At 40.9% G+C, this 19,390-nt stretch overlaps 3 protein-coding genes across 3 annotated transcripts in view; all 3 read right to left on the minus strand.

Annotated features, from left to right (window-relative positions):
- homezb (homeobox and leucine zipper encoding b) overlaps positions 1 to 18,797 on the minus strand; it is a 31,247-nt gene extending 12,450 nt beyond the window's left edge. The window contains exons 1-2 of the mRNA XM_038270371.1: positions 18,721 to 18,797; positions 18,504 to 18,559 (exon numbers count right to left, since the gene is read on the minus strand). The gene's annotated coding sequence lies outside the window, so the exon portion shown is untranslated. The remainder of the gene's footprint in view (positions 1 to 18,503; positions 18,560 to 18,720) is intronic.
- Positions 3,880 to 5,478, minus strand: LOC119773373 (trichohyalin-like). The gene has a single exon (XM_038270358.1). The coding sequence runs from the start codon at positions 5,370 to 5,372 to the stop codon at positions 3,951 to 3,953; it is 1,422 nt and encodes a 473-aa protein (XP_038126286.1). The 5' UTR covers positions 5,373 to 5,478; the 3' UTR covers positions 3,880 to 3,950.
- On the minus strand, positions 5,817 to 7,685 carry LOC119773347 (trichohyalin-like). Its single transcript, XM_038270313.1, has one exon. The coding sequence runs from the start codon at positions 7,683 to 7,685 to the stop codon at positions 6,261 to 6,263; it is 1,425 nt and encodes a 474-aa protein (XP_038126241.1). The 3' UTR covers positions 5,817 to 6,260.
- Positions 18,798 to 19,390: the final 593 nt, after the last annotated feature.

Here is a 19,390-nt window from a genome sequence, read left to right on the forward strand (position 1 = left end):
ACGTTATGGAACACATTAATTAACTGAAAAATGTTGCATAGTGTGCCTTTAAACCAGAGTGTCTGTGATTGGGCGGTGCCCCGCTCCCCATCCTGGAGTGTCCGCAAGCCACAGCTCCGCTTTTGTTTTGTTTATTTAATAAACGTTTTGAACTTTCCAACTGACTGTCTCTCCTTGAATACTGAGTCCATCTGTCCTCGGTTCATGACAGAATGGACCGGTCTATGGACTGAGCTGGGAAGGTTACAGCCTCAGCTGGGTTACAACAAAAAATCATTACTGTCATTGTACCTCATGTAGTTCAAAAGCCACTATTCCTGATGATACTGAAGATATCACAATGGGAAACCAAATTGACATTCACTCTTCAGTCCTCACATCCAAGGACAAGATTCGAAAGAAGGATATACCACCACCTGAAATGTTGGAGGTGATGTGGGATGTCAAAACCTCCAAGCTCTCTTTTTTTTAGGAGATTTGGACGATACCAGGGAGACGAAATAATCATAATAATTGTGAGGGTTTGCTGGGAATGACTGGCAGAGTCCCCAGTGAGAAGGAGCTTTAAGTCCCAACTCTGTGAGAGCTTTGAACACGTTGCGGTGGGAGGTGGGGGACATGAGTCTGAGTGGACGATGTTCCATGCCTCTTTTATTGAGGTGGCTAGTCGGAACTGTGGCTGCAAGGTTGATGGTGCATGTTGCAGTGGCAACCCTCACACCAGCGGTGAGGGAAGCTGTCAAGCTGAAGAAGAAGCAGTCCTGTCATGCTTTATTGACCTGCGGGACTCCAGAAGCTGCTGATGAGTACCGGTAGTCTAAGCGGCAGGTGGCTCAGCTGGTCAAAACTCAGGCGTGGAGAAAGACTTCCGTATGGCTCCGAAGCGATTCTGGTCCACAATCCGGCATCTCAGGAGGGGGAAGCAGTGCAGAACCAACACTATTTATAGTTGGGGTGGTCTGCTGCTGACCTCGACTCGGGACTTTGTATGTCAGTGGGCAGAGTTCTTCAAAGACCCCCTTAATCCCACTAACACGTCTTCCATTGAGGAAGCAGAGCCTGGGGGCTCCGGGTCGGGTTCTGCCATCTCTGGTGCTGAGGTCACTGAGGTAGTTAAAAAGGTCCTCTGTGGCAAGGCATCCGGGGTGGATGAGATTTGCCTTGAGTACCTTAAGGCTCTGGATGTTGTGGGGCTGTTTTGGTTAACACACTGCATATTTTACATAAACATAATGTAGAATTAATAATAAGTATAAAAATATTGTACTTTATGTATAATGTATTGCTTATATCTGTAAATGGGATTAAAAACTACATCTCGATTTGTGATTTCTGTATAAATCTTGCATGTACAACACAAGTGCATTTTGTGCTGCAACTAACGATTATTTAGCAAATCGATTAATCTGTTGATTATTTTATTGATTAATCAATTAATAATTGGAGAGCAAAAGGTTCCTTAAAGAAGATTGTTCACCTTATCAAACCAGGTGAAACCAAAACTTTCCACTATAGTAGTTCTGGATAGAGCATATTGAAAGGAGAAAAAGTTTTTACAATCCTAAATGCAAATTTTTTATATCTTTTACAATTTTGATTTAAGTACTGCTCTAAGTGGGTTGCTCTGTTAGCTAAAGGCATGTTTTAGAGTCTCTATACTTCAGTTAAGGATTAATCAATTACTAAATTAGTTGACGATTATTTCAATAATCAATTATTCACATTGATTGTTTCAGCTCTAACTGCATTATCTACATCTTTCTATGAAGTTGGCTGTTTTCGGGGAGAGCGACTTAATAACCCTGTCAGATACCATTCCCCCCTTCTTAACATTGGGGGAGCTGCATCTGATGGGCCTAAAAATCATACCAGATAGCATTCCCCATGCTTAACATGTGGGGAAAGGTATCTGATGGGCCTATAAACACTGTCAGATACCTTCCCCAGTGCTTAACATTACCTCTACTCATGGGTGTAAAGTTTTTGGCTTCCCTAATCATTTTATTGATTTGAATACCCTAAACTACTTTTCACTGACTTACTGAAACACAAAATTGGTTTGGTAACTTCACTTAGATTTGAACTTTATAGTCAGGTGCATCCAATCATGAGAAAATGTATCTAAGGTGGCCAGTTGAAAGTTGTTCTCCTTTTTGAATCCCCTCTGAAGATTCATCATGGGAACCTCAAAAAACTCTCAAATGAAAACAAAGATTGTTCAACATAGTCGTTCAGGGGAAGGATACAAAAAGTCGTCTCAGAGAACTCAAAGTGTCAGTTTCCACTCTGAGGAATGTAGTAAGGATTTTTTATGGCTTTGTTTGTGTCATGATTGTTTTAAGAGATCCGACCCACATAAAAAAAAACCCTCAGAGACCAGGGGAAAAAGTTTAACAGGTTTATTGAAAAGGATGGTTTCACAAAGTAGGAACTGGAACTCAGTGAACAGATGAACCAGAACTGGAAAGTCTGGAGGGAAGATCACAGTGATCAGTTCAGGGACCGTGGGAAAATTGGCTGAAGCTTGAATACTGTTGGAGCGGGACTCACGTTTGAGGGGGTTCTTGTTTATCCTTGAATCCCATCAGTGTGGGTTTATCCAGAGAAGAGGTAACCCGTTGGAGAGCGGACAGGGCTGTCACTTGGATTTCCATAAGGGACTTGAACGGCTCATATGGATGTTTTCCCCTGCTCAGTGTGAGCTAAGTTAATCCTTCCAGGGGGAGAAGGCCAGGCATCCAGTTACACATGAAGGCTTCCTGCCGAAGAGCAAAGACAAAAACAATATAAGACTCAGAGAAACAAAGGCTCAGGTAAGTCATTGGAGAGCGGACTGGTTGACATTCGACATTCGTTGGACCCAGAGGAGCTATGGAGCGGCCTGTCACTTGGATTACCTTGGGTTGTCGGGCTGTCACTTGGATTACCTTGGGTTGTCGGGCTGTCACTTGGATTGCCTTTGGTTGTCGGGCTGTCACTTGGATTGCCGCCGGTCCGTGGTGTGACTGGTGGCCAGGAATCCAGGTGCGACTGCACATAAGGAGAGAGGGAAAAGGTGAGATCACGGTTGATTGGGAAAATGCAGAAGACTGAATGCTCTGTTCATACTTAAACTGGCTGCCAGAATTGCCAGAATTGGTGGGATGTGGTTCCAGTTGTGGGGACCTTGGCTGGTTGAATGTGGACGTGACATTGGAGGGCGGACAGGTAAGGTAATGGTAGCACAGAGGGGCAGCGGAGCAGACTGTCAACAGGAGACTTTGATGAAGTCTGAGGTCAGAGGAGAGGAGTTGTGAAACTCTTGGCGTCTCGAGAGGTTTCTTCCAGGGCTGGAAGGACTCGAAAAATCCCTGAGGATCTGAAGGTTTCCTGCAGAAGATCCACAAAAAACAAAGGGTAAGAGCATGAATAAACATGAAAAGATCAGAGAATAACTCAGCAAAGCTCAGATGGGCTAGTGTACCAAAAACAGGCAAACACTCTGGCGAACAGTTGATGACAGTCAGCTGCTCATATACTCCTTTGAGGTGATGGTGATTCGTTGCAGGTGTGGGTAGTCGAAACGTGAAGGCAAGTAAACAGATGGCACCATCAGGTGGACGAATGGTACAACTGAAAAGGGGAAAAAATAACCCCACAAACTGGAACCCAACAGGCTTAGAGTAGAACATTTCAATAAGTATTTCTTTTTTTTTTATATATATATAAAAATAAAAAAGGAGCAAAAACGATAAATATAAAGATTTTGTTTTTCATTTTCAGAAACAGTAAAAAAGTAAAAATAGTTTTTTGTGGGAAAGTCAGCCCCACAAGACTAATATAAAAGAAATTTTCTTCATTTTGTTTTAAGGAACTTTAAAGGAAAGTAATTTTAGCATTTTTTTTGTTATTTTTGTTGTTTTTTTTGTTGTAAAAGATAGAAGAAGGAAAATGGAGCATCAGGAGGCATTTCATTTCTTAGAAGACTTGAATAATCTTCGCCAAAACCCTTTCTTCTTTTTCTTTGCTTCTTTTACGGGCTTTTCTTCCAGTTCTTCAGTAGATGCCAGCTGTTTCTCTACATCTTTCTTTTCTACATTTGCCTCCTGAACCTCTCGTTTTGTGGTCAAGTCAGGTTTTCTAATTTCTTCTTTAAGTTGCTGTTTTCTTTCATCGTTCTTTTTCTTCTCATTGCAAAGTTCCTCCTGGAGTTTTTTCATCTCACCGTCTATCTTTACTCTGTGTTTGGCAAAGTCCTCCTTTTCTTTTTCCATATCACTCTTCTCAGCCTGGAGGTTTTTCTTTTCTTGCTCAAAATCTTTCTGTTCCTTTTCTAATCTCTCAACCTGAACCTTCAGTCTCATTTTCTCCATTTCAAGTGTTTTACTTTCCTCCTCAACATTCCTCTTTCTCTGTTCTAGCAGGTTCATTTGTTGATCTAAATGTTGTTTTCCTGCCTCCAAAGCTCTCCTCTCTTCTTCCAGAACTTTTTTGAGATCTTCAATCTCCTGTTCTGCATTTTTCTTGGCATATTCTGCAATTCTTTTCTCCCTCCCAATATCTTTCACCATCACTTCCAGACGCTTAATTTCTGCCTGATGATTCCCCATCTCTTTAAGGTCCTTCTTAAGTTTTTTCTTTTCTTCTTTCAGTTTTTCAATGGCTTGTTTTACCTTGTTCTTAATTTCTTCTGTTTCATCCTTTTCTTGGCGCAGTTTCATCTGTTCCTCATTCAGGTCTTTAGTCTCCTGTTCAAAAAGTTGCTTTGCAGCCTCTAGTTGCTGCTTCTCTGCTGCCAGTTGTGCTTTTTCTTGAAGCAGCTCTCCTTTCTCTGCTTCTAATTGAACTTTTGCCTGATCAATCCCCGTTTTTTCCATCTTGAGCTCCTCTCTAAGAGCTTCCAATGTGCGTTTCTCCTCTATCAAAGCTTTATTTTCCAGGATTTGTCCCTTTATCTCCTGAAACTCTTTCTTATCCATTAATTGAATTTTAGGTGTTTCAGCCTCTTTGTTCTTTGTGGTGGCTGATTCCTTAGTTTGAATCTCACGTCTGGCTTTTCTCATGAGCATGTCCCTCTCTGATAAGAGCTCAGAAACTCTTAATCTCAAACCTTCTGCGTATCCATGCAGAAACTGGTTTTCCCTGCAAACCGTCTGAAAATTACTTCTGCCAGTCTGAAGCTGCTGGTTGAGGTTTTCTATTTCAGCTTGCATCTCAGCCATACGAAGGCTCATAGCTTCTGCGTTTTTCTTAAGCTCAGCGTTCTCAGCCCGGGATTTATCGTGGAGCGTTTTTACAAAGATATATTCACCAATGAACTTCCTTTCAGTTATGCTAGATGGTGGAGTTATGGTGGTTTCTTTGTTCCCTGAGCTCATGCTACAGTCAGCCATTGTGCTTGGAAGGATTTAAGAAATACAACAAAATTCAACTTTACTGGAAAGTAAGAGATTGAAATCTGCTGCCAACAGTTTTCTATGGGTAAAGACGTAGGTATCTGAACGCTGAGTGGACTCAATCTGACACAGTGCCAGCAATGTGGCTTTATAGAGTTCCACAGCTGGGTCTGTGACCTCACATTCTAAAAGAGAATGTTACTATGTCATAACACCGCCCACATGCAGGTGGGCGGTCTGTGTTTCCATGGAAACAATATTTCCTATAAAATTACACTTTAATTTTACTGGACTAATCCTGTCCTAAATTTTCTTTGCAACATTAATTTCCCCTGATATTTATTATATCTAGCTTTTGAATAGCAACCACAGATAATATTGTTGACCTAAAAACAAATAAAAAAGAAACATCTATTGTGAGTAACTAATTCAAAGCATAAATGAAAATGTCTTTTTAAATAGATATTAGTTTATTATATAACTGCTATTAAAATTTGTAACTGGATCCTATCTGCCTGCCTACTTGAAATCAGAGTTTTCTTTGGTTACAGATAGAATAAAGTCATATTTTGAAAACAGAGTCATAATATTACCCAAACAATAATATGAAAGTAAAGTTATGATCTGACATGATGTGATCAGCTCCACATCACCTCACACAGTGTTCGAACTGTGGACAAATGTTTAGCAGCCACTTCATTATTTGTTATTTGTGAGCTTTGTTAAATGTTTATTATCAGCTGTAAGATTAATATAAAAATTTTTTTCTTCATTTTGTTTTAAGGAACTTTAAAGGAAAGTAATTTTAGCATTTTTTTTTGTTATTTTTGTTGTTTTTTTTGTTGTAAAAGATAGAAGAAGGAAAATGGAGCATCAGGAGGCATTTCATTTCTTAGGAGACTTGAATATTCTTCGCCAAAACCCTTTCTTCTTTTTCTTTGCTTCTTTTACGGGCTTTTCTTCCAGTTCTTCAGTAGATGCCAGCTGTTTCTCTACATCTTTCTTTTCTACATTTGCCTCCTGAACCTTTTGATTTGTGGTCGTCAAGTCAGGTTTTCTAATTTCTTCTTCAAGTTGCTGTTTTCTTTCATCGTTCTTTTTCTTCTCATTGCAAAGTTCCTCCTGGAGTTTTTTCATCTCACCGTCTATCTTTACTCTATGTTTGGCAAAGTCCTCCTTTTCTTTTTCCATATCACTCTTCTCAGCCTGGAGGTTTTTCTTTTCTTGCTCAAAATCTTTCTGTTCCTTTTCTGATCTCTCAACCTGAACCTTCAGTGTCATTTTCTCCATTTCAAGTGTTTTACTTTCCTCCTCAACATTCCTCTTTCTCTGTTCTAGCAGGTTCATTTGTTGATCTAAATGTTGTTTTCCTGCCTCCAAAGCTCTTCTCTCTTCTTCCAGAACTTTTTTGAGATCTTCAATCTCCTGTTCTGCATTTTTCTTGGCATATTCTGCAATTCTTTTCTCCCTCCCAATATCTTTCACCATCACTTCCAGACGCTTAATTTCTGCCTGATGATTCCCCATCTCTTTAAGGTCCTTCTTAAGTTTTTTCTTTTCTTCTTTCAGTTTTTCAATGGCTTGTTTTACCTTGTTCTTAATTTCTTCTGTTTCATCCTTTTCTTGGCGCAGTTTCATCTGTTCCTCATTCAGGTCTTTAGTCTCCTGTTCAAAAAGTTGCTTTGCAGCCTCTAGTTGCTGCTTCTCTGCTGCCAGTTGTGCTTTTTCTTGAAGCAGCTCTCCTTTCTCTGCTTCTAATTGAACTTTTGCCTGATCAATCCCTGTTTTCTCCATCTTGAGCTCCACTCTCAGAGCTTCCAATGTGCGTTTCTCCTCTATCAAAGCTTTATTTTCCAAGATTTGTCTCTTTTCCTCCTGAAACTCTTTCTTATCCATTAATTGAATTTTAGGTGTTTCAGCCTCTTTGTTCTTTGTGGTGGCTGATTCCTTAGTTTGAATCTCACGTCTGGCTTTTCTCATGAGCATGTCCCTCTCTGATAAGAGCTCTGAAACTCTTAATCTCAAACCTTCTGCGTATCCATGCAGAAACTGGTTTTCCCTGCAAACCGTCTGAAAATTACTTCTGCCAGTCTGAAGCTGCTGGTTGAGGTTTTCTATTTCAGCTTGCATCTCAGCCATACGAAGGCTCATAGCTTCTGCGTTTTTCTTAAGCTCAGCGTTCTCAGCTCGGGATTTATCGTGGAGCGTTTTTACAAAGATATATTCACCAATGAACTTCCTTTCAGTTATGCTAGATGGTGGAGTTATGGTGGTTTCTTTGTTCTCTGAGCTCATGCTACAGTCAGCCATTGTGCTTGGAAGGATTTAAGAAATACAACAAAATTCAACTTTACTGGAAAGTAAGAGATTGAAATCTGCTGCCAACAGTTTTCTATGGTTAAAGACGTAGGTATCTGAACGCTGAGTGGACTCAATCTGACACAGTGCCAGCAATGTGGCTTTATAGAGTTCCACAGCTGGGTCTGTGACCTCACATTCTAAAAAAGAATGTTACTATGTCATAACACCGCCCACATGCAGGTGGGCGGTCTGTGTTTCCATGGAAACAATATTTCCTATAAAATTACACTTTAATTTCACTGGACTAATCCTGTCCTAAATTTTCTTTGCAACATTAATTTCCCCTGATATTTATTGTATCTAGCTTTTGAATTTCAACCACAGATCATATTGTTGACTTAAAACCAAAAAACAAATAAAAAAGAAACATCTATTGTGAGTAAATAATTCAACGCATAAATGAAAATGTCTTTTTAAATAGATATTAGTTTATCATATAACATATGCTATTAAAATTTGTAACTGGATCCTACCTGCCTGCCTACCTACCTACTTGAAATAAGAGTTTTCTTTGGTTACAGATAGAATAAAGTAATATTTTTAAAACAGTCATAATATTACCAAAACAATAATATGAAGGTAAAGTTATGATCTGACATGATGTGATCAGCTCCACATGACTGAAGCCTCATCCTGAAATCAGCATGAGTGAAAAGGCTATTTCTTTCATCTCTTAGGCTTAAGACATCAGTGTTGTACAAAGAACACTTTATTATCCTAATATTATGTCTTTATTCTCATAATTAATTTAAGGTGTTAGTATGGCCCTAATACTCTACTCTGTACAAAAATAACAAAATACCATCGAAGGGGTAATGTAACAAAGTGCTTTTATTGAACCTTTATAAAAACATTTGTGCAGCCGTCTCATGGATATGAGATACATGGGTATATAAGTTGCACTTGAAAATATTTTTACAAAAAGAAAGAGCTGAATGTAAAACCTCAAAAGACAAGAAAAAAACAAAGTTTAAAGATGCTTTAAGGATATATTTTGAACTCTAGTAGAACAGGCTAATCAGAAGAATGAGCTGCTACTACTGCTGCACAGCAGCTTCTCTGCTGCATCTTTAACTGCAAATCTTTGTTTTGCTGGTTCTTGATGTTAGCCACCACCTCCTTGTGTTGCTGCACTGTCATCCAGCTTGGCCGGTACTTTTTAACGTAATATCGTAGGTTTACAAACCACCTGATCAAACTTGCTCTGCGCATGCCCACCAGCTTTGCCAGCGAGCTGTACTGCTCAGCGGTTTGATACTGGGACTGCAGGAAGGCGTTCCTTCGCAGCAGCAGCTGACCATCTGTCTTCAAATTGCTCTGAGACTTTGCTGCCTGGGTCTCCTCCTGTCTGGTCCCAGAGGTTGGAGCAGGATTCATGTTTTCTTCCTGTTGGTCTGACTGGCTCCCTGTTCCACTGGAGACTAGTTTGGTCTGTGCTCTTCTCTTCTTGGTGAGAACTGGTTCCATATTGGCTCCATTATTGATCCTCTCATCATCTTGTTTTTTACTTCTTTTCCTTCCCCTTTTCTGCTTTCTTGGTCCGTTCCGGTTCACCTCTCCTCCACACTCTCTTCCTTCGCTCTTCTGATCCTTGTTCTTCACTTCTTTGTCAATAAACCTGTCTGTGAGCTCCTGAGCTTCTTCAGCATCATCATTGTTGGATATTAAATTGTTACAGACCTCTCTGATGTCCTCATAATCCCAGCTGATCCCACAGAGGAGCCTCTGGGCCATAAACCAAACCCTCACCTGGTCTGGATGGAGGGAGCAGCGCTGAGCTAGAGCAGCAGTCTGTTTGGGTGTTAGATAGGGGGACCTGCTGAAGGCCTTGTTCAGCTCCTCCACCTCATCTGGCTGCATGTCCACCTCGTTTGCATGAACCCATATCACCCTTTTATCCTCACAGAGCACAGGGAGACATAAGCGGGCGCTCCATGGAAGCGATGGAGCCTGGTTGCCTTCAACAGCAGTGGGTGTCTCCTGTGTGGGTGTCCTCTTTGTTGTGTCAGCAAGGTGCCTCATCATAGTAAATGGCTACGAAACAAAGCAGATGAACAGAGAGGTTATAAAGAGCTGAATTTGATTCATCGGAAAGACTGTTAGTCAGAGCAACCTTTGACCAGTTGATTCTATTAACCGTAAACAATGTTATCCATGTTTTAAAGAAGGTTAACTTTTTAAGGAAAGTTATACAAAGTGTCTGTAGACAATTACACTTTAGGACATTTTTTCCCCGTTTACCTTTGTGTCCTTTAACCTTTTAATCTTTACTACAACTATTGTAAAGTATGATAACTTCCACTTTCAAATATATTATTTTTTATTTGGAGCCATCCAGGATTCTAAAAGGAGACCTTTTTAGATGCTAAGAAACTGAAGCTAAGAAACTGTGTGAAGATGGATGGATGGAAGGATGATTAGGGATCGAAGGAAGGATGGATGAATGAATAGAAGGCTGGATGGAAGAATGGAAGGATGGATGTATGAACGATGGATGGATTTAGTAGGGATGGATGGATGAAGTATGGAAGGAAGGATGGACAGATGGAAGGATGCATGAATAGAAGGATGGATGGATGAATGGAAGGATGGATGAACGGAGGATGGGAAGGATGGGTAATTGAAGGAGGGATGGATTGATGAAAGATGAGAAGGATGGGTGGATGAAGGAGGGATGGATGGATAAAGGATGGATGCATGAATAGAAGGATGGATGGATGAAGGGAAAATGGATAGAAAGGGTTGACGAATAAAGGTGGGTGGATGGAGGAAGGATGGATGGAAGGGAGGATGGATGGATGAATGACGAATATATGAATGGAAGAATGGATAAATAGAAGGATGGATGGATGAATAGAAGGGTGGATGCATGAATGGAATTATGGATGAAAGGAGGGATGGATGAAGGATAGATGGATGGATGGAATGATAGGGTGGATGGATGGATGGATGGAATGATAGGGTGGATGGATGGATGGAATGATAGGGTGGATGGATGGATGGATGGAATGATAGGGTGGATGGATGGATGGAATGATAGGGTGGATGGATGGATGGAATGATAGGGTGGATGGATGGATGGATGGAATGATAGGGTGGATGGATGGATGGATGGAATGATAGGGTGGATGGATGGATGGATGGATGGAATGATAGGTTGGATGGATGGATGGAATGATAGGGTGGATGGATGGATGGATGGATGGAATGATAGGGTGGATGGATGGATGGATGGATGGAATGATAGGGTGGATGGATGGATGGATGGAATGATAGGGTGGATGGATGGATGGATGGAATGATAGGGTGGATGGATGGATGGATGGATGGAATGATAGGTTGGATGGATGGATGGAATGATAGGGTGGATGGATGGATGGATGGATGGAATGATAGGGTGGATGGATGGATGGAATGATAGGGTGGATGGATGGATGGATGGAATGATAGGGTGGATGGATGGATGGATGGAATGATAGGGTGGATGGATGGATGGATGGATGGAATGATAGGTTGGATGGATGGATGGAATGATAGGGTGGATGGATGGATGGATGGATGGAATGATAGGGTGGATGGATGGATGGATGGATGGAATGATAGGGTGGATGGATGGATGGAATGATAGGGTGGATGGATGGATGGATGGAATGATAGGGTGGATGGATGGATGGATGGAATGATAGGGTGGATGGATGGATGGAATGATAGGGTGGATGGATGGATCGATAGATGGATGGATGGAATGATAGGATGGATGGATGGAGGAAGGATGGATGAATAGATGAATGCATTGATGGAAGGAGGAAGGATGGATGAATAGAAGGATGGATGGATATATGGAAGGATGAATTGATGAAGGAGGGATGATGAAGGATAGATGGATAGATGGATGAAGGATGGATGCAGGATGGATGGATGGAAGGATGATGCAAGGATGGATTGATGAAGGATGGTTTGAATGATGGATAGAAGGATGGATGGAAGGATGGATGGATGGAAGTATGGATAAATAGAAGGATGGATGGATGAATGGAAGGATGGATGGATTAGGGATGGAAGGAAGGATGGATGGATTAGGGATGGAAGGAAGGATGGAGGAATGAATAGAAGGATGGATGTATGAACGATGGATGGAGTGATGAAGGATCGATGGATCGATTTAGTAGGGATGGATGGATGAAGGATTGATGCAAGGGTGGATGGATGAAGGATGGATGAAGGAGGAATGGATGATGGATAGATGGATGGAATGATGGATAGAAGGATGGATGGATTAGGGATGGAAGGAAGGATGGAGGAATGAATAGAAGGATGGATGTATGAACGATGGATGGAGTGATGAAGGATCGATGGATCGATTTAGTAGGGATGGATGGAAGAAGGATGGAAAGATGGATGGATGCATGAATAGAAGGATGGATGGATGGATAAATGGAAGGATGGATGAACGGAGGATGGGAAGGATGGGTAAGATGGGTGATGCAAGGATAGATTGATGAAGGATGGATGGAATGATGGATAGAAGGGTGGATGGAATGATGAATGAAGGGGGGATGGAAGGATGAATGGAATGTTGATTATTGAAGTTTGATGGGTGGATAGAAGGATGGATGCAAGGATGGATGGAAGAATGGATGAAGGATGGATGGGTGGATGAAAGAATAGACGGATGGATGAAGGATGGATGGATGAAGGGTAGATGGAAGGATGAATGGAAGGATTGATGATTGAGGTTTGACGGGTGGATAGAAGGATGGATGGATGAATGGAATTATGGATGAAAGGAGGGATGGATGAATGAAGGAGTGATGGATAGAAGGATGATTGGAAGGATGGATGGAAAAATTGATTCAAGGATAGATGGATGAAGGATTAGGGATGGAGGAAGGATGGATGAATAGATGAATGGATTGATTGATTGAGGAAGGATGGATGAATAGAAGGATGGATGGATGGATTGATGGAAGGAGGAAGGATGGATGGATATACAGTGGGGCAAAAAAGTATTTAGTCAGCCACCAATAGTGCAAGTTCTCCCACTTAAAAAGATGAGACAGGCCAGTAATTTTCATCATAGATATACCTCAACTATGAGAGACAAAATGAGAAAAAAAAATCCAGAAAATCACATTGTCTGATTTTTAAAGAATTTATTTGCAAAATATGGTGGAAAATAAGTATTTGGTCGATAACAAAAGTTCATCTCAATACTTTGTTATATACCCTTTGTTGGCAATGACAGAGATCAAACGTTTTCTGTAAGTCTTCACAAGGTTTTCACACACTGTTGCTGGTATTTTGGCCCATTCCTCCATGCAGATCTCCTCTAGAGCAGTGATGTTCTGGGGCTGTCGCCGGGCAACACGGACTTTCAACTCCCTCCAAAGATTTTCTATGGGGTTGAGATCTGGAGACTGGCTAGGCCACTCCAGGACCAGGACCTTGAAATGCTTCTTACGAAGCCACTCCTTCGTTACCCGGGCGGTGTGTTTGGGATCATTGTCATGCTGAAAGACCCAGCCACGTTTCATCTTCAATGCCCTTGCTGATGGAAGGAGGTTTTCACTCAAAATTTGACGATACATGGCCCCATTCATTCTTTCCTTCACATGGATCAGTCGTCCTGGTCCCTTAGCAGAAAAACAGCCCCAAAGCATGATGTTTCCACCCCCATGCTCCACTGTAGCTTTGGTGTTCTTTGGATGCAACTCAGCATTCTCTCTCCTCCAAACGCGACAAGTAGAGTTTTTACCAAAAAGTTCTGTTGTGGTTTCATCTGATCATATGATATTCTCCCAGTCATCGTCTGGATCATCCAAATGCTCTCTAGCAAACTTGAGACGGGCCTTGACATGTACTGGCTTAAGCAGGGGGACACGTCTGGCACTGCAGGATTTGAGTCCCTGGCGGCGTAGTGTGTTACTGATGGTAGCCTTTGTTACTTTGGTCCCAGCTCTCTGCAGGTCATTCACTAGGTCCCCCCGTGTGGTTCTGGGATTTTTACTCACCGTTCTTGTGATCATTTTGACCCCAGGGGGTGAGATCTTGCGTGGAGCCCCAGATCGAGGAAGATTATCAGTGGTCTTGTATGTTTTCCATTTTCTAATAATTGATCCCACAGTTGATTTCTTCACACCAAGCTGTTTACCTATTGCAGATTCAGACTTCCCAGCCTGGTGCAGGTCTATAATTTTGTTTCGGGTGTCCTTTGACAGCTCTCTAGTTTTGGCCATGGTGGAGTTTAGAGTGTGACTGTTTGAGGTTGAGGACAGGTGTCTTTTATACTGATAACGGGTTTAAACAGGTGCCATTAATGAAGGTAACGAGTGGAGGACAGAGGAGCCTCTTACAGAAGAAGTTACAGGTCTGTGAGAGCCAAAAATTTTGCATGTTTGTAACTGACCAAATAATTATTTTCCACCATATTTTGCAAATAAATTCTTTAAAAATCAGACAATGTGATTTTCTGGATTTTTTTTCCTCATTTTGTCTCTCATAGTTGAGGTATATCTATGATGAAAATTACCGGCCTCTCTCATCTTTTTAAGTGGGAGAACTTGCACTATTGGTGGCTGACTAAATACTTTTTTGCCCCACTGTATGGAAGGATGGATAGATGAAGGACGGATGCAGGACGGATGGATGGAAGGATGATGCAAGGATGGATTGATAAAGGATGGATGGAATGATGGATAGAAGGATGGATGGTTGAAAAATGGAAGGATGGATGGATGAATGGAAGTATGGATAAATAGAAGGATAAATGGAAGGATGGATGAAGGAGGGATAGATGAAGGATAGATGGATGAAGGATTGATGGAATAATTGATAGAAGGATGGATGCAAGGGTGGATGAACGGTGGTTGGATGAAAGATGGATAGATGGATGAAGGATGGATGTAAGAATGGATGGATGGACGGATGGATGCAAGGATGGATGGATGAAGGATGGATGGATAAAGGATGGATCAATAATGGATGGAAGGGAGGATGGATGTATGATGGATGGATATATAAATAGAAGGATGGATGAAGGGCCGCTGGAAGGCATTATGGATGGATGGATGGATGAATGGATGGAATGATGAAGGATGAATGGAAGGATGGATGGACGGAGGATGGGAAGGATGGGTGGATGAAGGAGGGATGGATCGATGAAAGATGAGAAGGATGGGTGGATGAAGGAGGGATGGATCGATGAAAGATGAGAAGGATGGGTGGATGAAGGAGGGATGGATCGATGAAAGATGAGAAGGACGGATGGATGAATGGAAGGATGGATGAAGGATGGATGGATGAATCGAAGGATGGATGAAGGATGTATGTATAAATAGAAGGATGGATGGATGAAGGGAAAATGGATAGAAAGGATTGATGGATAAAGGTGGGTGGATGGAGGAAAGATGGATGGAAGGGAGGATGGATGGAAGAATGACATATATATGAATGAAAGAATGGATGAAAGATGGATGGTTGGATGAAAGAATAGATGGATGGATGAAGGATGGATGGATGAAGGGTGGATGTAAGAAATTATGGATGGAAGGATAGATGGATGGATGAATGGACGGATGGATGCAAGGATGGATGGATGAAGGATGGATCAATAATGGATGGAAGGGAGGAAGAATGTAGAGATGTCCCGATCCAGGTTTTTGCACTTCCGATCCGATACCGATATTGTTTTTGGACTTCCGATCCGATACCGATACTGGCCGATACCAGCCTATCCGAGCATGTATTTAAGTTTAAGTTAAAGTATTTAGCCTTAGTTGTAAGACTCACGTTGAAAAGGGTTTTAGTACTCTTGATAACATCTAGCCAGCTAAATTAGGTGAGATTGAATAAAACACAATGCTTGGTAACAACAAACTTACCTGTTTATTAAGAGATAAACACAAACTGGACAAAATTATGAATAGCAATCTGAAATTGCACAGTGAGCAGTAAAACCGTAAACAGTTAAAGGTGCAAGTATTACTGTAAGTTTTAATAAAAATGCAAAACAGGGGAACACTGGCGCAAAATAGTGGAATGGATCGTTTCAATCGGCGAAACTGGAAAATACGGACCGCATTTTTTTTTTAAAACTGGATCGGCAGTCTGGATCGGCATTTTACATGCTTTGCCGATACGCATTTTTTTGCCAGTATCGGCGTCCCGATCCGATACGTGGATCGGATCGGGACAAGCCTAGAAGAATGTATGACGGATGGATATATAAATGGAAGGAGAGATGAAGGGCCACTGGATTAAGGAATTATGGATGGATGGATGGATGGATGGATGGATGGATGGTTGGTTGGATGCATAAAAACATTTATGGATGGAATGATGAAGGATGAATGGAAGGATGGGTGGATCAAGGAGGATGGATGGTGGAAGGATGGATGAACAGAAGGATATATGGAAGGATGGATGGATAAAGGAGGGATGATGGAGGAGATGGATGAAGGATAGATGCAGGATGGATGGATGGATGATGCAAGGATGGATGGATGAAGGATGGATAGAATGATCGATAGAAGGATGGATGGAAGGATGGATGGATGAAGAATGGAAGGGTGGATGGATGAATGGAAGTATGGATAAATAGAAGGATGAATGGAATGATGGATGAATGGAAGGATGGATGAAGGAGGGATGGATGAAGGATAGATGGATGATGGATCGATGGATGAAGGATGGATGAATAGAAGGGTAGATGGATATATGGAAGGATGGATGGATGAAGAAGGGATGATGGAGGATAGATTGATGAAGGGTGGATGCAGGATGGATGGTTGGAAGGATGATGCAAGGATGGATAGAAGGATGGATGGATGGATGGATGAAGGATGGAAGGGTGGATGGATGAATGGAAGTATGGATAAGTAGAAGGAAGGATGGATGAATGGAAGGATGGATGAATGGAAGGATGGATGGATGGATGAAGGGAAAATGGATAGAAAGGGTTGACGAATAAAGGTGGGTGGATGGAGGAAGGATGGATTGAAGGGAGGATGGATGGATGAATGACGTATATATGAATGAAAGAATGGATGAAGGATGGATGGTTGGACGAAAGAATAGACCGATGGATGAAGGATGGATGGATGTAGGATGGATGGAAGGATGAATGGAATGTTGATTATTGAAGTTTGATGGGTGGATAGAAGGATGGATGCAAGGATGGATGGATGGATGTATGAATGGATGAATAGAAGGGTGGATAGATTAATTGAATTATGAATGAAAGGAAGGATGGATGGATAGAAGGGTGGAAAGATGAATGGAATTATGGATGAAAGGAAGGGTGGATGGATAGAAGGGTGGAAAGATGAATGGAATTATGGATGAAAGGAAGGATGGATGGATAGAAGGGTGGAAAGATGAATGGAATTATGGATGAAAGGAAGGATGGATGGATAGAAGGGTGGAAAGATGAATGGAATTATGGATGAAAGGAAGGGTGGATGGATAGAAGGGTGGAAAGATGAATGGAATTATGGATGAAAGGAAGGATGGATGGATGAAGGAGGGATGGATGAAGGATAGATGGATGATGGATTGATGGATGGAGGAAGGATGGATGAATAGAAGGATGGATGGATATATGGAAGGATGGATGGATAAAGGAGGGATGATGGAGGAGAGATGGATGAAGGATGGATGCAGGATGGATGGATGGAAGGGTGATGCAAGGATGGATGGATGAAGAATAGTTGGAATGATGGATAGAGGGATTGATGGAAGGATGGATGAATGAAGGATGGAAGGGTGGATGGATGAATGGAAGTATGGATAAATAGAAGGATGGATGGATGAATGGAAGGATGGATGAAGGAGGGATGGATGAAGGATAGATGGATGAAGGATTGATGCAAGGATGGATGGAATAATTGATGCAAGGATGGATGGATGAAGGATGGATGGAATAATTGATAGAATGGTGGAAGCAAGGATGGATGAACGGTGGTTGGATGAAAGATGGATAGATGGATGCAAGAATGGATGGCTGGACGGGTGGATGCAAGGATGGATGGATGGACGGATGGATGCAAGGATGGATGGATGAAGGATGGATGGATGAAGGATGGATATATCAGTGGAAGGATGGAGGAAGGGCCAGTGGATGAAGGAATTATGGATGGATGGATGGATTAATAAAAGGATTTATGGATGGAATGATGAAGGATGAATGGAAGGATGGATGACATGGAAGGATGGATTAAATGATGTATAGAAGGATGTATGGATGAAGGGTGGATGGAAAAATAAAGGATGGATGGGAGGATGGATGAATGGAAGGATGGATGGATGAAGGATGGAAGGAATAATGGATGAATTATTCTACAAGTAGCTTAGAATAATCTAGTCCAGGTTAGACGTGTCTAAGTGTTGTAGTATTAGAACCAGACCACTTCTAGTGTGACATGTAGACTAAAAAAAGTGTTAAAAACGGACTTTATTGAAGTTTCACAAATCAGAAAAAGTTTTCACAAATCCCAGACCTGGTTTTAATTATTCTACAAGTAATTTAGAACAATCTAGTCCAGGTTAGATGTCTCTAGGTGAAACAAAATTAGTAATTTCTAATTACTAATAAAGCTAATAAATAATTTCCTCGGTTTATAGCTAATCTGTTAGCATGTTAGCTTAACACACTTTAATAAAGTTTTAGCTAGCAGTTTCGTTAGCTCTTTAAAGAAAATTTTTTTTACATTTTATGTCTTTCTCTCAGTGTTATCTGTTCATATTTAAACAAAATATATTCATACTTACCTAGTTTCAACTTAGTGCTTAGAGCTGGTGTTTAAGCCTCCAATTGCAGCATGTCTCTGTCGACAAAAAGAAGAATGGTTTTCTACAACAGCTGTCTGGGTCAATGTTTTGCTATTCTATTAATACACAGCACCGTCAATTCCCAACTATTCTATTCCTACCGATTGTGGGATAAAGAACCCAATTAATGGACCGGGCTATATAAGCAAATACAAACCTAGAGGCTAGCTTTGTAAGCTTATTAGGGATTCGTTCCCTTCCTCTTGACTGTAACCCTATGAGGCCTGGCCAAAACTGTGGAAGTAGGCACCCTGCATCTACATAGCTCTATTACTGCCGTATCACAAACTCACCTCTATGCTGTTTAATTAAATTTTGCTGTTGGTTTTAAAGGATGATTTTTTTTTTTTTAACTCTTAATTCATTTTTTAAATGAAAATTCATCAATTTAGTGTAGTATCCATGGTGTTGTGTTCCTTCTTTTAGTAGTTTTACTGGATTTTGGTAGAGTTATTACAAAAAAAAAAATAACAAAAAAATTTATTAGATAAGATAAGATAAGATAATCCTTTATTTGTCCCACAGTGGGGAAATTGCAGCTTGTAACAGATAATTTAATATTTTTTAAATTTAACCTTCATTAGGTATGGTTGTTTCATATCTTGTGTTTCAATAAATGATTTCCACTTAAGAAAACCATCAAAAACAACCACAGACACAATGAAAGGTTTCTGTTTTCTGTCATGTTTTTCTTTTGAGTATCCAGTTTTGCTTTTTTCCTTGTTTCCTAATTTTTTGGTTTAATTCTTAGTTTATTGTGTTCTTTGTTTTTTTTTTCCTCAGTTACTGTCCTAGTCTTGGTTCTATTATATTTTCTTTTGAGTTTT

The sequence above is a fragment of the Cyprinodon tularosa genome, unplaced genomic scaffold (assembly GCF_016077235.1).
Source record: "Cyprinodon tularosa strain WSP-4 unplaced genomic scaffold, ASM1607723v1 ctg76, whole genome shotgun sequence".
Lineage (NCBI taxonomy): Eukaryota > Metazoa > Chordata > Actinopteri > Cyprinodontiformes > Cyprinodontidae > Cyprinodon > Cyprinodon tularosa.